The sequence below is a fragment of the Heliangelus exortis genome, chromosome 5, assembly GCF_036169615.1.
Source record: "Heliangelus exortis chromosome 5, bHelExo1.hap1, whole genome shotgun sequence".
NCBI lineage: Eukaryota > Metazoa > Chordata > Aves > Apodiformes > Trochilidae > Heliangelus > Heliangelus exortis.
In genome coordinates, this window is record NC_092426.1 from 25,130,608 (window position 1) to 25,149,078 (window position 18,471).

General features: G+C 41.9%; 1 protein-coding gene across 2 annotated transcripts in view; it reads right to left on the reverse strand.

Moving 5' to 3' along the window:
- Positions 1-30: 30 nt before the first annotated feature.
- Positions 31-18,471, reverse strand: part of LOC139797177 (signal recognition particle subunit SRP54) — a 33,623-nt gene continuing 15,182 nt past the window's right edge. The window contains exons 1-5 of one of the 2 annotated variants that reach the window (XM_071746134.1): positions 15,998-16,180; positions 11,705-11,881; positions 4,660-4,726; positions 3,139-3,236; positions 31-2,279 (exon numbers count right to left, since the gene is read on the reverse strand). In XM_071746134.1, the coding sequence (XP_071602235.1) occupies positions 2,067-2,279; positions 3,139-3,236; positions 4,660-4,726; positions 11,705-11,881; positions 15,998-16,084 (642 nt within the window). In that variant the 5' untranslated portion in view covers positions 16,085-16,180 and the 3' untranslated portion in view covers positions 31-2,066. Of the gene's footprint in view, positions 2,280-3,138; positions 3,237-4,659; positions 4,727-11,704; positions 11,882-15,997; positions 16,181-18,471 lie in introns of those variants that run through there. The other variant, XM_071746135.1, reaches the window with a different exon arrangement.

Genomic DNA, 18,471 nt, shown 5'->3' on the forward strand with positions numbered 1-18,471 from the left:
CACAGTTTTAAAGGAAAAGCCGCAGCCAACTTCCAATTCAAAAATTATATTAAATATAAAATAACTAGTTAATGCATTTACAGAAAACTTAAACCATTATGAAAGTAATCACTTTCATACAGTTTGCAAAAAACTGAAGGAAGGATTTAGTTAAGGCACAGTGAGTAATACAGTATTTTATACAAAGAAGTTCAAACCCAAGGCAGTGAGAGAATTCCCGACGCAACACGGAACAGGGAGAGGAGCAAAAAAAAGCAATGTAACTGACATTAATTTCTTGGCAGAAAAACAAAGCATCCTTAAAGGTTCTACTCCTGAGCTTTGTGAGGCTTTCAATCTTTTAACATTGTAGGAACTTCCAACAAGCTGTTTTTCTGTGTGTTCCCGCGGTGTTGAACTCTGCCTTGCAGATGCTCAGAGCTAAGGAATGTTTTTACACAGCTGTCATCACCCTCTGTCTTACAATTCAAAAACAGGCAAAGAACAGAGCATCAAAGCAGGTGGAATAGAGCTGATGATTAACTCAGAAGATTTTCTGTAGTGCTGGAATGCTCATGGCAGATAACAGAAAAAGGGATTTGTGCTCTACAGGACACTACTTCAGACAAAAGGTTATCTGGAATACCTAACTGACCTCTGGAAACCAATAGCCAAGCTACTTGGTTTCTGATACTACATTAGGCTCCTTTGCTAGTTGGCAGTGGGACCAAGGTCAGGGTTCACATGATGCCAACTGACACAAAATTTCACTGAAGACCATTTTTACATTATTATTTTTTTTTAAATCTCAAGTAAGGGAGTGTTTCACATTGTAGCTAGTGCAGGTTCTCTACCTACAATAAATCTCTATGGAAAGTGGCTGGGGCACTGACACCTGATTGTTGCAAAGTCAACTGTTCACCTTTTACAAACTACAGGCAGAACAGTCACTGTAATAAAGTAGCCTGTAAATATTCAGGGCTACTTAAAAGCTCTGGAGCTACCTCCATCTCACTTTCACAAAAATAAAAAACTACTGTTGTTGCAGTATTGTGACAAAGTATTTTGTTTATTTCAGAAAAAGGAAGCATCAACAAGGTTGGGTTCATGATTTCTAGTTATTTATGTACTCTGTGCTAGAGAGGGACAAGAACATCTATGATGGCACACTCCTTACTGATACTTTAACATGAAACAAATAGTCTGTTTAGGTTAATTAAGTGATCAACACAGGTAATCTATGTCCAAAAAAGTTTTCATAGTTCTAGATTGATACCATACACAGTGTCCAGTGCATTCAGTATAATTTAGTAAGACTCTCAGGGACCATTCAGAGGATGTAAAGTATTCAAGCAGGTGGGTCTCTTAATTCTTGGACTTTGAGTGAGAACATCATACACTGCTGCTAGTTCTGTACTTTGCTACGGCACTGAATGGAGCAGCTGAGCACTATTCACCTCCAGGACTGCTGGTACTTGTTCTTAAGGGTGTTCACAGCCTCCTTTAGGGTTGTTTTTTTCTAAGAAGAAAAGTCAGTAGACCCTTCAATCTAATTAACATTAAATCTGACATTACCTCATGTTAAACGACAGAAAAAAATACATGCATACACAGTGACAATAAATAGGGGGGGAAAAGAGACTATTAGAATGACTTGAGAGTTACAGGATATTGATTCCTATTAATCTATTCACAGAGAGCTGAGTTGCAAACAAGACGCAAATCAGAAATAGTTGTTTAGAAATAGGAAACAGCACTGCATCTGCAATCCACAGGTGTTAAGAGACACAGCAGTTGAAAGAAAAGACATTTTTACTTGCTTTACACAGTAAATCTGCTCACAGGTTCTATTTTAGGACAAATATTTGTAGTGCAATTTTCATTTAACTGTAGTGCCCATTTGGCAGAATGCCTCAGCCTTTATTAGGCAGGCAGACTGAACAGACATCACCCAGCTCTCTCCTGATCAATAAGAATGCCAGAAGTTTTATTTCACGGGAAAAATTTAATCCTATTTTTTCTGCTTCTTCTAGCCAGATTGTGACACCTGACACTCCCTAATTCCTACATTACACAGAGCTTTACACTTAAGGAGGGACAGGAACTACATCTTGTTTATTTTCCCCAACGGATTGGCAATTTCCCTCATTTTCAAAGTTTACATTCACAAATGAAGTGCAGGCTGTTGCTTCAGGCTGGTCTGTCTGGACTGGAGTTTCTGCTTGTGGTTTGTTCTGCTGTTCCTGATGCTGCCTTTCTGCTTCTTCTGACATTTTGTTTTCCTGTTCCTCCTCTTCTTCCTAAAAATAGATAACCAGGTTCGTAATCTATTTATCACTTACCTTCACTTTAAGTCTTTCTGTAAGAGCATACCAGTTCCTGTGACAAAACAAGGACATTTGTTCACTAGAAAATGGTCACTAGTTGATTATTAGATAAGGTACATTCCAGAACTGCCAATATGGGGAAAAAAAAATTACCAAAGCGAAGGGTTAAACTGTATTAAATAAAGAGAAAAATGTCATGTGTCTAAGCAAGCAGTTTTTAGTCAACAGCAACACTGATAGGTCTGCCTTGTCTAAGGCTTTTTCAGCCCTTATAAGTAGTAAAGCTTTAAATATGTTCCCCATCTCTTCCAAATGAAAATTATTAAGGTTTGCTGTGGTTTTTTGTTGTTTGTTGGTTTTCTGTTTTTTTGGTCTTTTGCATTAAGCACTGGCTACCTATTGGTCATTTCCAGTTATGGTTTAGAATAAATGGTAACTTCATGCTCAACTTATCCTTGATATTTCAGTCATCAAGGTTTAGAGTTGGAACACCATGCCTAGCAGCCACCTCTGTAGTGTCCAGGAACTGCTCCACACCAGGAGCAGTGTCCAGGAACTTTCTCACACCATTGACTTAAAAATGCATTGTTGTGCAAGAGAAATAAATAAGAGCAGAGGTCAGGACCCAGCCAGTTCTAAGACTTATGAGCTGGTGAGAAAATTTGGATGGATAAGCAAGCATTAGACATGTATCAACTGAAAACTGAAGGCAAGATGAAAGAGGTTCTAAAACTTCATTTTAATGCCAGAATACAAAATCTTTTTTTTTTAAATACCAGGGAAGGCAACATGGAGGCAATGGAACCCAAGAACCATTATCTCACACACATACCTCTCTCTTCATTCTGTAATACTCATCAATGGCATACTGGTATTTTGGTGTGCTTATCCCCAGAACAGATGCAATCTTTTCCCCAAGGAAATCACACACTAAAAAAAAAAGAGAGATTTAATTACAAGTAGTATCTAGAAGAAAATTCTTAAGCAGTTTAATTTTAAAAGGCACCACCATCTTCCCTGATTCACTCAGAATACAAACCCAAAATCTGCTAGGTTAACATACTTAAGATGTAAGTATTAGTTCAATATACTAATTTTGATTTAAGATAAAGGACAAAAGGAGAAGAACATGGAAATCAATGGTGATAGTGGTAGTGTTTGTTTGAAAGCTACTAATTTCAGCTTTGGATCTAGGTTTGGTTTGATAGGGGATCAGTTAAAGGATAAACCTTTAACTGAACTTCAACTGAAAATTCCAGTTAGACAAAAATACATGGTTATCAGCTCTGTTGGCACTTCAGTCTTACAGCACCAGCAAACTAGAGAGTTATTTATTTATTTATTTACATATGCATACTTGGAGTCTGTAGCAGTTTTAACAGTGTTCAGTCTTGCATACTAATGGACTAATAAAATATTTAGGTTTGAGCTGTCTCAGTTTTCAAGATGGAGCAGTTTTCTACTACGTGCAGCAGTAGAAAACAGGCAGTGCCCAGTCAGAAGTATGGAATGAGTGGGCTTGTGTCAGTCAGCCTCTTTACTGTGACGACAGCTACAGAACTCATCTATGAGTAAAACCAAGCAAAAAGTCAAATATATTGCATAAAAAACTCCAAATCTGCCCTGAAGATGCAAGTGAGTCAGTCATCTTCAGTTCTAATTACAAATGTATGATGCAAAACTGAAGTAGGAAGAGTCTCTAATCTTCAAATTCATAAAAGACTTCTGAAAAAAAGGCAAGCAGTATCTATCTTTGTGTACGAAGAACAGATATGAAAAGGAATGGAATTACACTGTGCACTAGAGAAAAAAGTTTCTGAAAATAACAGTAGGTTACTTTATAGACTGCCAATAGTTGTTAAAAATATTAAAATACTAAAAATTAGGTGTAGAATGACAAACTCCACAGTACTTGTCAAAAAAACCAAACCAAAAACCAACCAAAAAAAATAATAAAGATACTTCTTATCTTGGAAAGAAAACAGACAAGGACAAACATTTTTAAAACTTTGCAAAATTTTATGAGGGTCACAGGTCAAATAAACTATGCAGTGAGTTTAAGGCTAGTTTAGTTATCAAAAGCGCATTCTTTTCAGATGACATCACATAAAACAGTTTCATAAAAACCTAATAGAAAGCTGACATACTCCCTTGCCAACAGCAGCCTGCCTATACATGGAGAAAAAAGGGGAAAGGTTGATGAGTTGATTGAAAGTAAAAAAAAAAAAAAAAAAAAAAAGCCTTAGGCAAGAGAGTATGGGCAGTAGCTCACAAAGATGATTTACAGTCTATCAAATCAACTTTCAACAGCCCCTTACTGGTTGTGGTTTATCCAGGATGTAATAAGCCATACCTGATAAGGTTGATGTGGCAACTCGCAGCATGTGAAACCACAAGTAGGGTCCCCATGTGAGTGTTGTCTGTAAGGACAAGAGCAGGATGAACAGGTATAGCTGTACATTCATGGCACATAATAACAACACATAAAAGCTCAGTGAGAAGAAAGATCTGCAATGTTTCCTGTTTGACAGCTACCAATATATTTTTGCTTTAAAACATGTCTATATCAGACATACATGAAGCAAGGTATCACAGTGAGATGTGAACCATGGTTTACGTCTAGGAACATTTGCTTCACAGTCTTTTCCCACTCCCAGACTTGAGGAATGACCAGCATCCAGCTCACTCCCAAGGTAACTCCTATAAATAGAAAGACCTTTCCATGATATTCTGAATTCCATCAGGCAAAGAAGAGAAGTGGGTTAACCAAGAAGTCCTTCATTACAATTGGATCTGCAAGATTCTTTAAACCAAACCAAATGTTCAAAGGGGTCCCTGAGCAAGAAGCTGCTTCCAAGTATTTAACAGCACCAACAAATTATCATTGCAATAACAAAACATTGGAAAACAAAACCAGGAACCATGAGGGAGGGAGAGAGCTACTGCAGCTCTGAGGGAGCAATGGACAGGCTGACAAGCAAAGCACCCACAAAATGAACAAAACAGGGCTCAAGTGGGGTCAAGCATTGGCATGTAAGTGAGAAAGTCTCTCCAAAGTGCTTAGGCACAAAACATGGGAAGTAAACGTAAGAAATGCAAGATCTGTATGAAGCTACAGGGCTGGGCCCTTCTTGGGATTGCAGAGAGGTGCTGGACGGCTCACTCGACTGCAGTGTGGCAGTGGAGGGTACAGACTCGTTAGGATGGACTGGATGGGAAGGGGCATGGGGGGTGGATGTGGGGAGGAGTTGTCCTTTGCATAACTACACTGTATTTACCACCACAGAGGAAGTACTGCACCTCCAAACATATGGGATACACGCAGGAAATTAAAGAAAATTTAGAAGTTAATGTACATGCATAAGCTATCCTCTTCAAAAGGGGCTGTATCTCCTTTTTTTTTTTTTTTTTTTAATAAATTAAAAAAAATAAGCAAAAAAACCTCACACAAGCCATTTAATAAAACGGAGAAGGGAAAAAAACAGTCTAACTAGGAAAAAGCTGTAGGCTTTCACTTTGGAGAAAAAGCAAACTCAAAATTCATAGTGAACTAAAACATTTAACAGTCACACTGTGTTCAGGAAAGCTCTTTGTTACATATTTCACCTCAGTAAGGATCTCTGCAGAGTTACTTTCCTTCTGGAAAGTAGCAATTAAAAGTGTCAGCTTCTATTAAATAAAACCCATTAGCTTCACCCAGTTAAATATGTAACCTGTCACTAAAAACTGTTTGAAAGTAACCATTTCCCGTGATCTTATTTAATAGATACCTGCACAGGACAACCAATATTACTGTAAATAACACAGCCTCAGAGTTTAATTGCTATAGCCTCAGTACACATGTACACAAGCAGACCTCAATGCTTTCCAAACACAGCCTCTACAAATAGGTGCAGCAAAAAATCATCTGTCAAGCCAGAAACTCAAATTGGGCAGGCTGAAAAAAGCCAGATGCTACATATTTTTGGCAGTGGGTACGGAAAACGTCCTGCCAAGGTAAAAAAAGTGTAAGCAAAACCAGCTGCTGTCCTGCTTGCACAAAAGCACCTCCAGCTTGTTGATTATGTGCTCAGTTGGCAGGCAGCTGAAGTCAAGAAAAGTGCTGGAAAAGCTTTTGCCACAGGTGCAAATAATGGCATTGACAGGGCTCTGTACAATCCTTCCTAACAAGGTGACAAGGTTAAAAAGCTTTCACACAGTGCAGAGGAAAAACAAGGGCCTGCTGTGCAGCTGTGAGCAAGAAGCTGCAAGAACCCCACTTTAGAGTGAAAAGACAAGCTGAACTTCGGCATGACAGAAGCAACTCAGGCACAGGATATTCCAACCATGTGTGTTTTCACACAAACATAGGGAACATCTGAGGCTTGGCATACACTGAGGTTCTATTTCTAGTTCCCTCACCACAACTGAAAACCAGTCTGGTATGTTAGAAACACTTTTAAGTTCAGCTTCATGGAAAACTCTGCTTTCTGACAAGGCCAACCAGACACTTCTTCACCACCAAGCAAGGCTTTGCCAGTCCCTCAATTTACAAAAGGAGCAGTTCAAAAGGCAACATAAAACCCCGAGATAAGTTACTTTACACAGGTTCGACAGGAGAAAAGAGATGGCTTAGAAAGTAAACCACCAAGAACAACCAGGAACATGGGCACACATTCAAGGAATAGTAATCCTTTTTTTTTTTTTTTTCCCCTCCCTTTATTCCTCAGAAGAAGTCTGGATGTTTCCCACAGCACCTCAAGAGATCAAAGCAGCAATGGGAAACATGAGGTGGAAGAGGCACTGGGGAGAAGCAGAGCCCCTGGGGTGGGATGAGCAGGGCTGCCAGGCAACAGCTCAGCACAGACTGACCCCACTCTGAAGGAGCTTTCATGCCCTGAGCAACGCTACAAAACAGCACCCAAGAATCACATAGCAGCTACTGTGTGTCAGCCTCCTCTGGCCAGACAAGCCCTGTCTTCAGTGAACCCAAGGACACAGTAATTCTGTGTTTCTTGACTGGAAAGAAGGGGCAGCAGTATGAAACACAGGACGTTGGTTTATAATAAGGGGACAGTATTTCTCCTGCCAGTAGTCTCTTTAGTATACATTTCTATAATGCTTAGCTACATTATTCAGCTATCCTGACTTTATTTTATTGTTTAAAATAGAAAACACAATGGTTATGATACCTGTACAATTTTAATCCAAGTGCTGCGTTTTAAGTAGGAATGAACATACTGGATTAGACCACTGATAAAAGCAAAAAAACTCTGGTTCAACTACAGAAAATGATTTTGTTTCCTAGTACAGGGCTGCTGAATGAAGTACACATGCACTCCCTTGAACTTCTGAGTACATCATGCTCCTAAACAAGCCACATCTATGCTTACTTCTGCCAGCTTTCAGTTCCTAATAATACTTAAACTTCCCAAAGAGTGTAGGGTTTGGGCTTTTTTGCCAGAGAAAATGGCAAAATGAGGAAAAGAAAAATTTCTTGATTAAAGAAAAAACCAAATCCAATATTTGAGTTGATATACACCACCAAATAGATACTTTTCCCTTGTTTACTGTACCAAGATACCTTTGAATGTTTAATTTTTGCCTCTTTACAGCTATAATAGGTCCTTCAGTGCATGCACCATGTAAAACTGTGTGGCATCTCAGACAAGCCAGTGAAAACAAGATCAGAAACATACACACCATCTTAAAGAATCACACACACAAAACCAACAAACAAACAAACAAAAAAGAAAAAAACCACACACCAAAAACAATAAAAACCCCACAACAGATGGACACTCTGGTCCAATAATGTCCATGAACTGAGTGCTGACCTGAAGAAGCATAAAAATTATTGTTTCAAAGCAAATATTAAGACCCAGTCCTTTTTAAGGATTTGCTTTAAGTGGCAGTCATCCATAACACTGAGTGCTTTGGTTATCATTATACCAGGATATATATATATATGTGTGTGTGTGTGTGTCTGTGTCTGTGTGTCATTTTGCTTAGTAAGAAAGGCATGGCCATTGTCTGCTTAGCTCTAAAACACAACTAAGCCAAGGTACTTACTGAGGACATTTCTTCACAACACGGCAAAATATTTGTTTCCTTAAGCACATTCAGAAGCTGCCAGGATGCCAGTCCCAGCTGAGCTTTCAAATTTTGTGATGGAAAGTTTCTATTCAAAACATAAAATGTGCTTTTCCTAAAAATAATTTGAACCAGAAACAGCTATTACTTGCAACGTACTTCTTCATATCCCAGCTGAGATAACAAGTTTTAGACATGCTGGTCCCAGCAAACTGACTATTTAATTGCTTTTATAGAAATCCTACAACAAAAACATTTTTAAGGCAATTTTTGGCTAAAACATCAAAGCTCAGCTTGGACTAACATTTCTTCAATTGTCTGGCTCAGCTGGGATATACAAAGCATGCAGCAGATAAGGTAAACTACACTTAATCACAATCCTTAGTCTAATCAAGTTTATTCTGTCAAGGTAAAAAGCAACACATAATAAGGCATACTGTGCCCCACAACAAACTTCTGGTTTGGGGGGGTCCTTTTATTAAGAAGCATAATAAAAAACAAGGATTTCATAAACTACTAAAGGAGAAAAAAGCAATTTCAGCTGTGCCATACAATATATTTTTTGGTATCCAAAAAACAATTGGTATTAAGAAAGCAGGAGACCAATCACACTGCATTCCTGGCTGTTGTGCACATTTGAGGGGTCTTTAGTTAAGTGTCCCTTTGTACAGCAGCATGCACAGCTCTGGCCTCACAACACAAACATCAAGGCTCGTGAGCCTTCCATCACTGCACCACTGTGGAACTTTTCTGCTGAGAGGAAATGGCACCAAAAATTATACAGCTCAGGTCCTTCACTACTTAAAACATCTCTTATACATCCATGGATACCTCACATGATCTGCATAGTGAGGAACAGATATGACAATAAAGACACCTGAACACTACTGTAATATTCAGAAAATTTCACAGTTTTTGCATTTCTTTGACCAGATCCTTAGGAAGGAAAAAAAACCCTAACACCCACCAAGGCAGTTTAATGTGTGTTCATTATTTGTGAGTGTAACACATGTATTTTCAACCTATAAACTTCAGGAGTATTTGATCTTGATTATATCCTACCTGCTCTCAGGATAACATTACTTTTTGTTGCATACAAGAACTGCCTAGCAAGAAAGAGCAAGTGGTACCATCAATAGATCCAAGAGAAGATACAACAGCTTCACCTGTGAACCACTGGGAACTCCAATTCCAGCTGAATTTGCATTGTCTCACTGCAGCTCAGTCTTCAAAACATTTTTTTTCCTTCAGATAAAGTCATTTCACAGAGGGAACAAAAAGAACTGATTGGCACTCCTTCCCAAAGCAAAGCCCTTATGTCTCACCACTTCTTCAGAATGTAATGAGCAGAAAATCAAAGCCTTCACTGCAGTCTCTTCAACAAACCAAGTTCTTCCAGGATGGACAGGGATATGTGTATAAATAAACACAGAGCCTATTATCATGCTGTAAACAGAGAGCTTCAGCCACCACATATCTTAATCACAGATTCCCAAACCATGGTGCAGAAGTCATTTCAAGAGAAAACAGGGCACAGCTTTCCATGTACACAGACTCTTCTCTGAAGTGTGGGAACAAGTATCTCTACACCTGCCTGCAGCATGCAAACCAGGCAGGGCTGGCTGCTGCTCACAGCAACACCTCCCAGGTGCCTGACCACACCCCAGCACACCTGACCACACATCATCAGAAAGGACACAGCCAATTTTGGTTGCATGTACTGAGCTAGAGGCAGAGGCTCCAAGCCCAGAGGAGGCCAGAGAGGGAGGCCCATGGGCAGGCAGGGAAAAGGACAGCAGACTCAATGTATTGTGGTAAGAACAGAGGTGGCTAAGACCAGATTGTGGGGGTGTCATAAAAGAAACATGAGACTTGGGATATGGAGAGATGAAGAACTGGATGTGGATGGTCTCTGGGATTGACTGCCAGAGGGTGTGGAGCTGCTGCCACCAAGTGCTGGCATGTCCAGCTGAGCTCTGCAAATACACCACCACAACAAAACAGATTGTCAGACACACCAACTGAATAAAACAGATTATAAGTTTCATTTTACTTCTAAGTATAGAACCAGAATAAATGATGAGAAGGAAAACACATTTCAGCAGGTACAATACCTACTGCCAGAGACAGCTTCAATTGTCAAAACTCCACTTAAATTTGGATCAATTATTGAAGACTCCATTCATAGACTGAGCAACATCTTAATGGCTTTCAAGACAGATGAACACTAGCAAGGACTAGACAGGTCCTTTGAAACCTGTTTGTGATGTATCATGAATTAAAGCAGCTTTTCTTTCCTTCTCCAAGTCATCTGCTTCTTTGCCTTCTACATTCATCAAGGGATTCTGTGTTGCTGAGGGAAGCTGCTACAGAGTCATCCTGACCCCCAGTGGAGTAGGAAACCTTGGCTAATGGGGTTTTTTTTCCTCAGGAAGGAAAACACCAGGGCAGCAAAGAGACATCAGGAGCCAGCAGCTCTTGTATGAGCCACTGACCAGACCTGGGCACTGCCAGGGCTATAGTGACCACCCCTACACCTATCAAAATCCACCTGGGGAGCACAAGGGAATGGGAGGGCAGTTTGCATTGAAGGGTGCACAGGAAGGGAGTAGTGACCCTACCAGCTCAAGAGGTGAGATCAGCTGGTGGTCATCACCCTCTCATAAAGGAGTTTACCTATAGTACTCACCAGGAGGGGAGCTCTGTGCTCTGCAGTCACCATAATGGATGTGGCCACCAAGACAGAGCTCCCAGAAAAAGATGCAGGGAAGTTGTAGATGCCCCTTTCTCTGGAAGTGTTAAAGGCCAGGTTGGGCTTTGAACAAACTGCTCTAGTGGAAGGTGTCCTCGGCCATGAAAATGGGGTGAAACTAGGTGATCTTTAAGGTCCCTTCCATCTCAAACCATTCTATGGTTCTAGAATACTCTTTCAATTATACCAAATTGCTGGTATGGTAACACTAAATACAGGTTCAACTTTCCACTGTCACCAAACATAAGGAACTAATACATTCCCTGCACATTTTTTTAAACAACCATACAAATCAAGGACACACCAAGCAAATATTATTAGAGAAGATGGATGATGCTGGAGATGACAGATCAGAACCCTGAAGAAATTAAAACTGAAAATGGGGCTACTTTAGTGGAAGAGGACTCCAGGACAAAACTTCTCAGGAACTCTTCTCACAGATTTCTCAGTGCCCAGAGCAAATCAAATTAAGGAAAGCTTTGATACCAAATCAGATTCACAGCACAACAAAGTATAAAATGTGGGTAGTCACTCAGTAAACCACAAGCAGCAATCTATCAAGTAAAATACCTACAGGATCTACAGGAGGTAACAGGTCTTTTTTCTCTTGTTCATCTTCCTCTTCATCTGTGCTATATTCTTCCATTGTTTCTCCACTTGCAAAATGAATAACCCTCCTTGGAATTTTCTTCTTCTTTCCTATGACACCCAGCTCCACATTCTCAAAACCTCTATCTCCAGTTGCAAGTTGCTATAAAGGAAAAAACAACATTATCTCAAGTACATGCTTCTGGAACTGGAAAAATTTCCCCTTGAAGAACTTGACGAGATTAAAAAAATACTTTAAATTGATTAGCATACACAATGGGCATTTGCAAGAGCTTGCCTGTAGGTAAAAGATAAGAGTGAAACACTGTTTGCAGATACATAAAAACTGATCTCTTCACTAAAAATAACAACAAGTTTACTGCCTTCACTTTAGCATGGACAGGTGGTATTAAAAACATCTATTCCGATAAAGCACGGTGTTATGTAGGAGTTTCTAAGCAGGAGTCTCTTATTTAAATACCATGATAAGCACATAAATGTTAATATTTGAAAGTATCATTGGTGCCAGAACGAACAACTAGTGAAACTAATCAAGTAGTATACAGGCCACAGCCACCTCTGTGAAAGCTTAGACAGACACCTCAAACACAGATGAGAAGTGAATGAAGGATAAACAACCAAGCTCAAGCTTTAACAAGATGCATCAAGGAATCTGCTTGATTCCCTGTGGGCTTTCATCAGCAATCACAATTAGTGCCAGGGACCATGCTGAAAGAACAACACTTAATTTTGTGGCTAAGGACATATGAAAAGTACAATGTCTGGTTTTGTTCTTCCAGCTGTTGAATATTACAATGCAGTCTTTGGGTCACAAGCATTAAGAAATATACTTCTACTTCAAAGGCCAATGAATAATTCTTTAGGCTAGTAGCCCCTGTGGCAGAGAATTTTATTAAGGTTTTGTATCATATCTATTAAAACAGAGCATTCAGCTTTTAGCTATGACTACATCAAATGCATAAAACTGTTTTGAAAACAATCCTGTCATGTGGAGAAGGACACAGAAGCTAAGAAATGCCAGCCACATGGCTTTAATGTACCACACAGGTTTTTAAAAATGCATGAGCTCATGTAACTTAAAACTTTACCATAAGGAATGAGATGTGTGTATGGGTGCACAGAATTTTGGTTACATAAAACAGGCGTATTCCAATTTTTGACTGCTTGTCTTTGCAACCTTCACTGTCTTCACAGAGGCAGCTCAAAATCTTGGTTAAAATACACACAGTATCACACAGTTGTACAGGCATCCCATAATCACTAGAAGAACTGCATCACCATTCCCATCTTATGCTAAAATACTTAAATTAGCTTTAGAATGCAAACAGTGGGCATGGTAGAGAGGCACAGGAGGGGATCATGGGGAGCAAACCAGCTTCATTCATTCCAGGCACAGATTTTTTTTCCATGCCCACGGAGTAGAGGGAGGGGAGGAGAGGGAAGGTAAAGATCACGTGCTGAGCTCTACAGCGTGGAGACACATTCATCATCTCCTCCAGCCCTCCTACCACTGCTGCTCAAAACTGCAAGTCATTTCAGCTTCCCCCAGTATCTCTTTAGCTACCAGGGCTACTGTTTTCCTGGAGAAGCAAAGAGAATGAGTGGCAAGTTTCCAGGAGTGTAATTCAGCTGAAGCAGCGTTACATTTCTGGGCAGAACAACACTGTCATGTAGAAGTGCAAAACTTACAATCCTACCCAGAGCCCAGCACATTCTCTCAGCTGTGTTTCAGCCTTGGGAACAGATCAGGAGCAAAATGTCAGAGCTACAAAGATACAAATGCTGAAAATAGTGAAGCAGCCTAAGCACAGGGAGAGCTCCTCGCTGCCACTATAAAAGTGGGCGCCACTTACTGTGACTCAGTTCTGTATTTTTTGGAGCAGAGAGCACCACAGAATTAGCCTTTTATGAACATTTCAGGCTCTTTTATTGGCATCATACAATAATACCATTTTTCATGTTTGGTCACAGTGCTGAAGAGCACTATTTCTTTCAACACAGCATAACAAATATTACTGTGATTAATAACAGCAAGCAGTGTGAGCCTCTCCTTAGAGTTCCTCTGAAGGCACAGTCTCTTCATCTGATTTTGGCTCATTAACTCAAATGCTTCAGATATTTTAACTTAGAAAAACACCATATCTAATATTTAAATTTTAAAAAGCAGGCTTTAATTCCCTGTATACTCATCCAACACTACACTGCCACTACCTACAGAGAGCAGCTCCACATAGCTGGTACTGCTACAAAATTTCAAGACGGTAAAGATTCATCAAGCAACACTGAATCTGGTTCCCTTAGTAATCTATTAGGTCCAAAGCTCTCAATCATTAAATAAAATAATACATATGCACTGCCACTTTGGTTATTACCTAGTCAACAAACCTTGATGCAGGTTTTAGTCATTACTGTAGCTTATATCCTTTTAATTTTTACATGCATAACATCGATAAAAGCCAACTCTCCTCGCTGCAAGCAGAAAGTCCAGCACCAGTAAATTTTATTTATTTTTCAAAAACTGTGTCAATGCAGTCAATTAGAACTCTCAGCTAGACTTACTTTATAGCTCAAATGTTACAGCCTCTCCTGTTTGAGGCTTTATACCTTTGATACTCCTTTACATATTTGACCTTCTTTCCCAATTCAAGAAGTTGAGATCACTCTTCTAGTCCATAGCTTTGGTCAGGTTGTCACCTTGTTTTATTTTACAAGCTCATCTCTTTCCATCACATTGTATGGGTATTGAAAGACTCAGTATTTGTCTTAACCTCATGCCATAAAAGTACTGACTTTGGCTTTGATTCCAGCAGACACAAAGCCCAGTCACCCTTCTGCTTTCACCACACTGGCTGATCCTCTCAAGGTACTCAATGGACACTGTAAAGCGGCTCTCTTTTTCTGTCAGACGCCCTCTTGAAACTTTCTTTTGTCTTTATGGCACCCATCCAAACCTCACCTGCAGGAAGTCAGCACCTGAAACTGCTGCTCCTTACTTACCCTCTCTCTTATCTCACCCTTTGGCCAGAAGCAGAGGGAGGGCAGGGCACAATTTGTTGGTGCTGGTACAATACTCAGTACAATGGTGTTTCAGTCCACAACCACAATGCCAAAATAAATAAACTACAATTAAAGATGAGGTGTGCCAGGACACCTGCACATAAGCTAGGAGAGCTGAAACAACTAATACTAGGTAATGCAGTAACACAAAGTTGCCTCCTCCAAGAGGAGAAGAAAAGCAAAAAGTAATAAGGAGAGCAGATGATTCACATTGTCGTATTTTAATGTCAGGGTTGGATATATTTATAATATGACCTAAAATGCCACAGTGTGTGATGTCCACTCTCCCTCACAAGATGAGTAGTTCTCTTTGCAGAGATCTGCTGACCTGACACTGCTAGTTACTAGAAGGCTGGTAATAGTTAATGAGAAATACTTCTACCCAGCCTATCTTGCCTGCCTTGTTGTTTTAATTTGTGTTACTTTTTTTGGATAGATTTTCTGGGGGGGAGGGAGGTTGTTTGGTGTTTGGGTTTTGTTGTTTTGGTTTTTTTTTACCCATTGCTTGACTTTCAACCCTATTGTTTCAACTACAAGTAACCAGCACAAGTCTTTCTGAAACAGAAGACAGCAAAACAACAGAGAATGTCTGTAAGAAAAGACATCCTCGCAACAGCAAACCTTGGAAAAGCACCCTAACCAGTGAAGATGCAGAGCATGAGACACGCCGGGTGAAGCCCAGGCCACTGGCAGGGACATCTGTGGAAGGGCAAGAATGCTCCCCAGGTCAGACTCTTAATTAAGAGCCGGTGTCCGTGACCGCCTCCAATTCCTCTGCCAACTTGGCAGGGCGGAGGGGATCGGACGCCTCTCTCCATTTAATATTTATCGGACTCGTTTGTCAGAGACATTATCTGCCGGTCAACAGGAGACACGGGAGACACGCCTGCCCGCCGTGCTGGCTGTAATTACAGAGCGCTGGAAGGCGGAGGGCGGACGGACAGACAGACAGACAGACAGACCTCCCCCCCAGCTCGGCCAGGCCCCCACCACTGCGGACAATCACCCCGCGCCGGGGGCTTCCCCCACTCCCGGGGGGGACAATGCCGCGCTCGCCACCCGCGCCCCGGACGGACCCCAGCGCCGCTGCCCCAGGAGCCTCGCCCTTCCCCGGAAGCGGCCTCCTCCCAAGCCCCGTACCGGGCGGCCCGGCCGGCAGGAACCGGAGTGAGGCCGCTCCGCCGGCCGCGGCCCCGCTCACCTGCTCCGGCTCCATGGCGCAGGCGGCAGCCGCGGCTCCGGCGGCGGGCGCGCAGTAGAGGGTGATGGCGGACAGCCCCTGCTCCATCCTCCCGCCCGCCGCGGCACCGGGGGAGGGCGGCAGCGGCCCCGCCGCGGCCCAGGGAGGCGAGCAGGCGGGCGGCACCGCCCGTCACGCCGCCCGCCGGGGCGGTGCTTGGAGCCCACCGCGGCCTCGTCCGCCTCGGCGCCCCGAGGGGTGGGGCGGGTGCCCCGGGGGGGCTGCCCGCGGTGTTAGCACCACCCGGGCGGGGGGCGTCTGCACGGACCCTCCGGCAACGGCACCGCAGCCACTGCGGCCTCCCCTCCTTTCTCTTCTCTGCAGAGCCCGCAGGGAGAGAGGGAAGAGACCAGAGGCAGCCGGGCTCCCAGGCACAGCCAGAGTAGCTGCAGCCGGGAGGAAGCGTACCCCTCTGCAAAGAGGGAGAGTCCTGCGTGTTTTGGGGAGATTCCTAGAATATTGGACGAATCTGCCAATTTATATATGTATATGTATATATGTATATATATATATATGTATGTATATATATATATATGTATATATTTCGGGAAGCAGATAAAGTTACATGGCAGTATTTAGGAGTCCTTCTCTTTCTCAGAGCCCAGCTTGCTGAGCCTTGCAGCCCCTGCTGTCCGTTCAGGCATTTCAAAGGACAGAGCATAGAACAAGGAAGACAAATACAAACCAGGGGTGCCTTGGTCCCTGGAATCACTCTGGGTGAGAATGTAATGTTTATTCCCAGCATGCAGGGAAAAGTGTTTGTCAGACACTGGTTTGCTGAACTGTAGTGGAGAGCAGGAAGTCGTCTCCCCCCCCCAGTCTGTGTCCATACCTTCTTGCTGAGCTCCAGGTGCTCGCTACAGGTGATGGCCCAGCCTGAACGAGAGGCAAAAGGCACGCAAGCCACTCCTAGTGAAGGCAGCTGAAGATAAAAGCTGTAAGTAAAAGTAATGTATAATGAAGAATGGTTTCCAAATAATTACAGTTTGTAGCATAGGTGGATTTAGACACCATTTTAGTCCTATTTTAGAGCCATAAACTCATGTGGATTGGAAAAAGCCTTTATGATCAATTCAACTATTATCAAAGCATCATCCAGATCCCATGAGATATTAAAAGTTACCAGCCTCTAGAGCAGGATGCTCAAAGCCCCATCCAACCTGGCCTTGAACACTTCTAGGGAGGGGGCCATCCACAACCTCCCCAGGAAACATGTTCCAGGTGTCCTATCACCCTCAAAGTAAAAAAATTCCTAATATCTAGTCTAAATCTCCCCTCTTTCAATTTGACACCATTGACCCTTGTCCTCACACTACATGCCTGTGCAAGTATTCCTATCCCAGCTTTCTTGTAGGCCCTTTTCAGGTACTGGAAAGCTGCTATGAGGTTACCTCGGGGCCTTCTCTTCAGATTGAACAACCCCAATTTCCTCAGTTTATCCTCACTGGGAAGGAGCTCCAGTCCTCTGATCATCTTTGTGGCTCCCCTCTAGACTCAGTCAAGGAGCTCTATATCCTTCTTATGTTGAGGACTTCAGCACAGGGCACAGTAGAAACAGCATTAAGAACAGCACTACATCAACAGGCAAATATATCAGCTGTATGGTAAAACTGAAGTTAATCTTTCCCTCCCAGAACAATTATCATTTGCAACTTAGACAATCTTAATAGATTTAGCAAGGGTCAATATTGAAAGTGTGTGCTAACAGTCCAGCTCCTATCACACAGATATCTATTGACCATCAGAACTGTTCCCTCCTAGCAGGCTGCTCAGCAGAGAGGCTTAAGAATAGTTGCCATGAACTACATGCATCCTTTGCCCTACCTGCAATAAGAGGTTATTTATATTTGAACTGCCAAGGTCCTCCTCTTTCTTGAAGGCATAAGAAAATTCCAGACCTATTATTCTAGTCCTATGGGTAGAGTTTTCCTTGAAAATGCAGCAAACTGATAAAGCACCCACCAGCATTATTATTCCACAGCTGGTGAAGGTCTTCTGCTTTTACAGAGCAACTACTATTTTCCAAAGTAAACGTATCGTAGATACCCATTTCTGTGTTCGTATGCTGAATGTCAAAGCTTATTAGCATCCTGTCACCAAAGAAAAGGGTGATGGGAGGATGTCTTGATGTAAGGGTGCGCTTCTGAAACAGAAATGAGTCGAGCTTACTTTTGTACATTACTCCCTTGTCCATTGGCTCCCTCTAGTGGCCTTCCCCAGGCGCTACAACTACTTACTTACTTAAGTCCCTCCTTACCTAGTTTTAAGTTCTCCACGAACTTCATTTAGCCCAATGTCCAGACACCAAAAGATCAGACGAACTTCTGAGCAGTAGCAACTTCCAGTAAGATACAGACAAAAAGACAGACTTCAGTCTTCTAAGTTTTTGCAGTGAAGTTTGTTTGCCTCTAACTTTTCAGGCTTCTTATACTCCA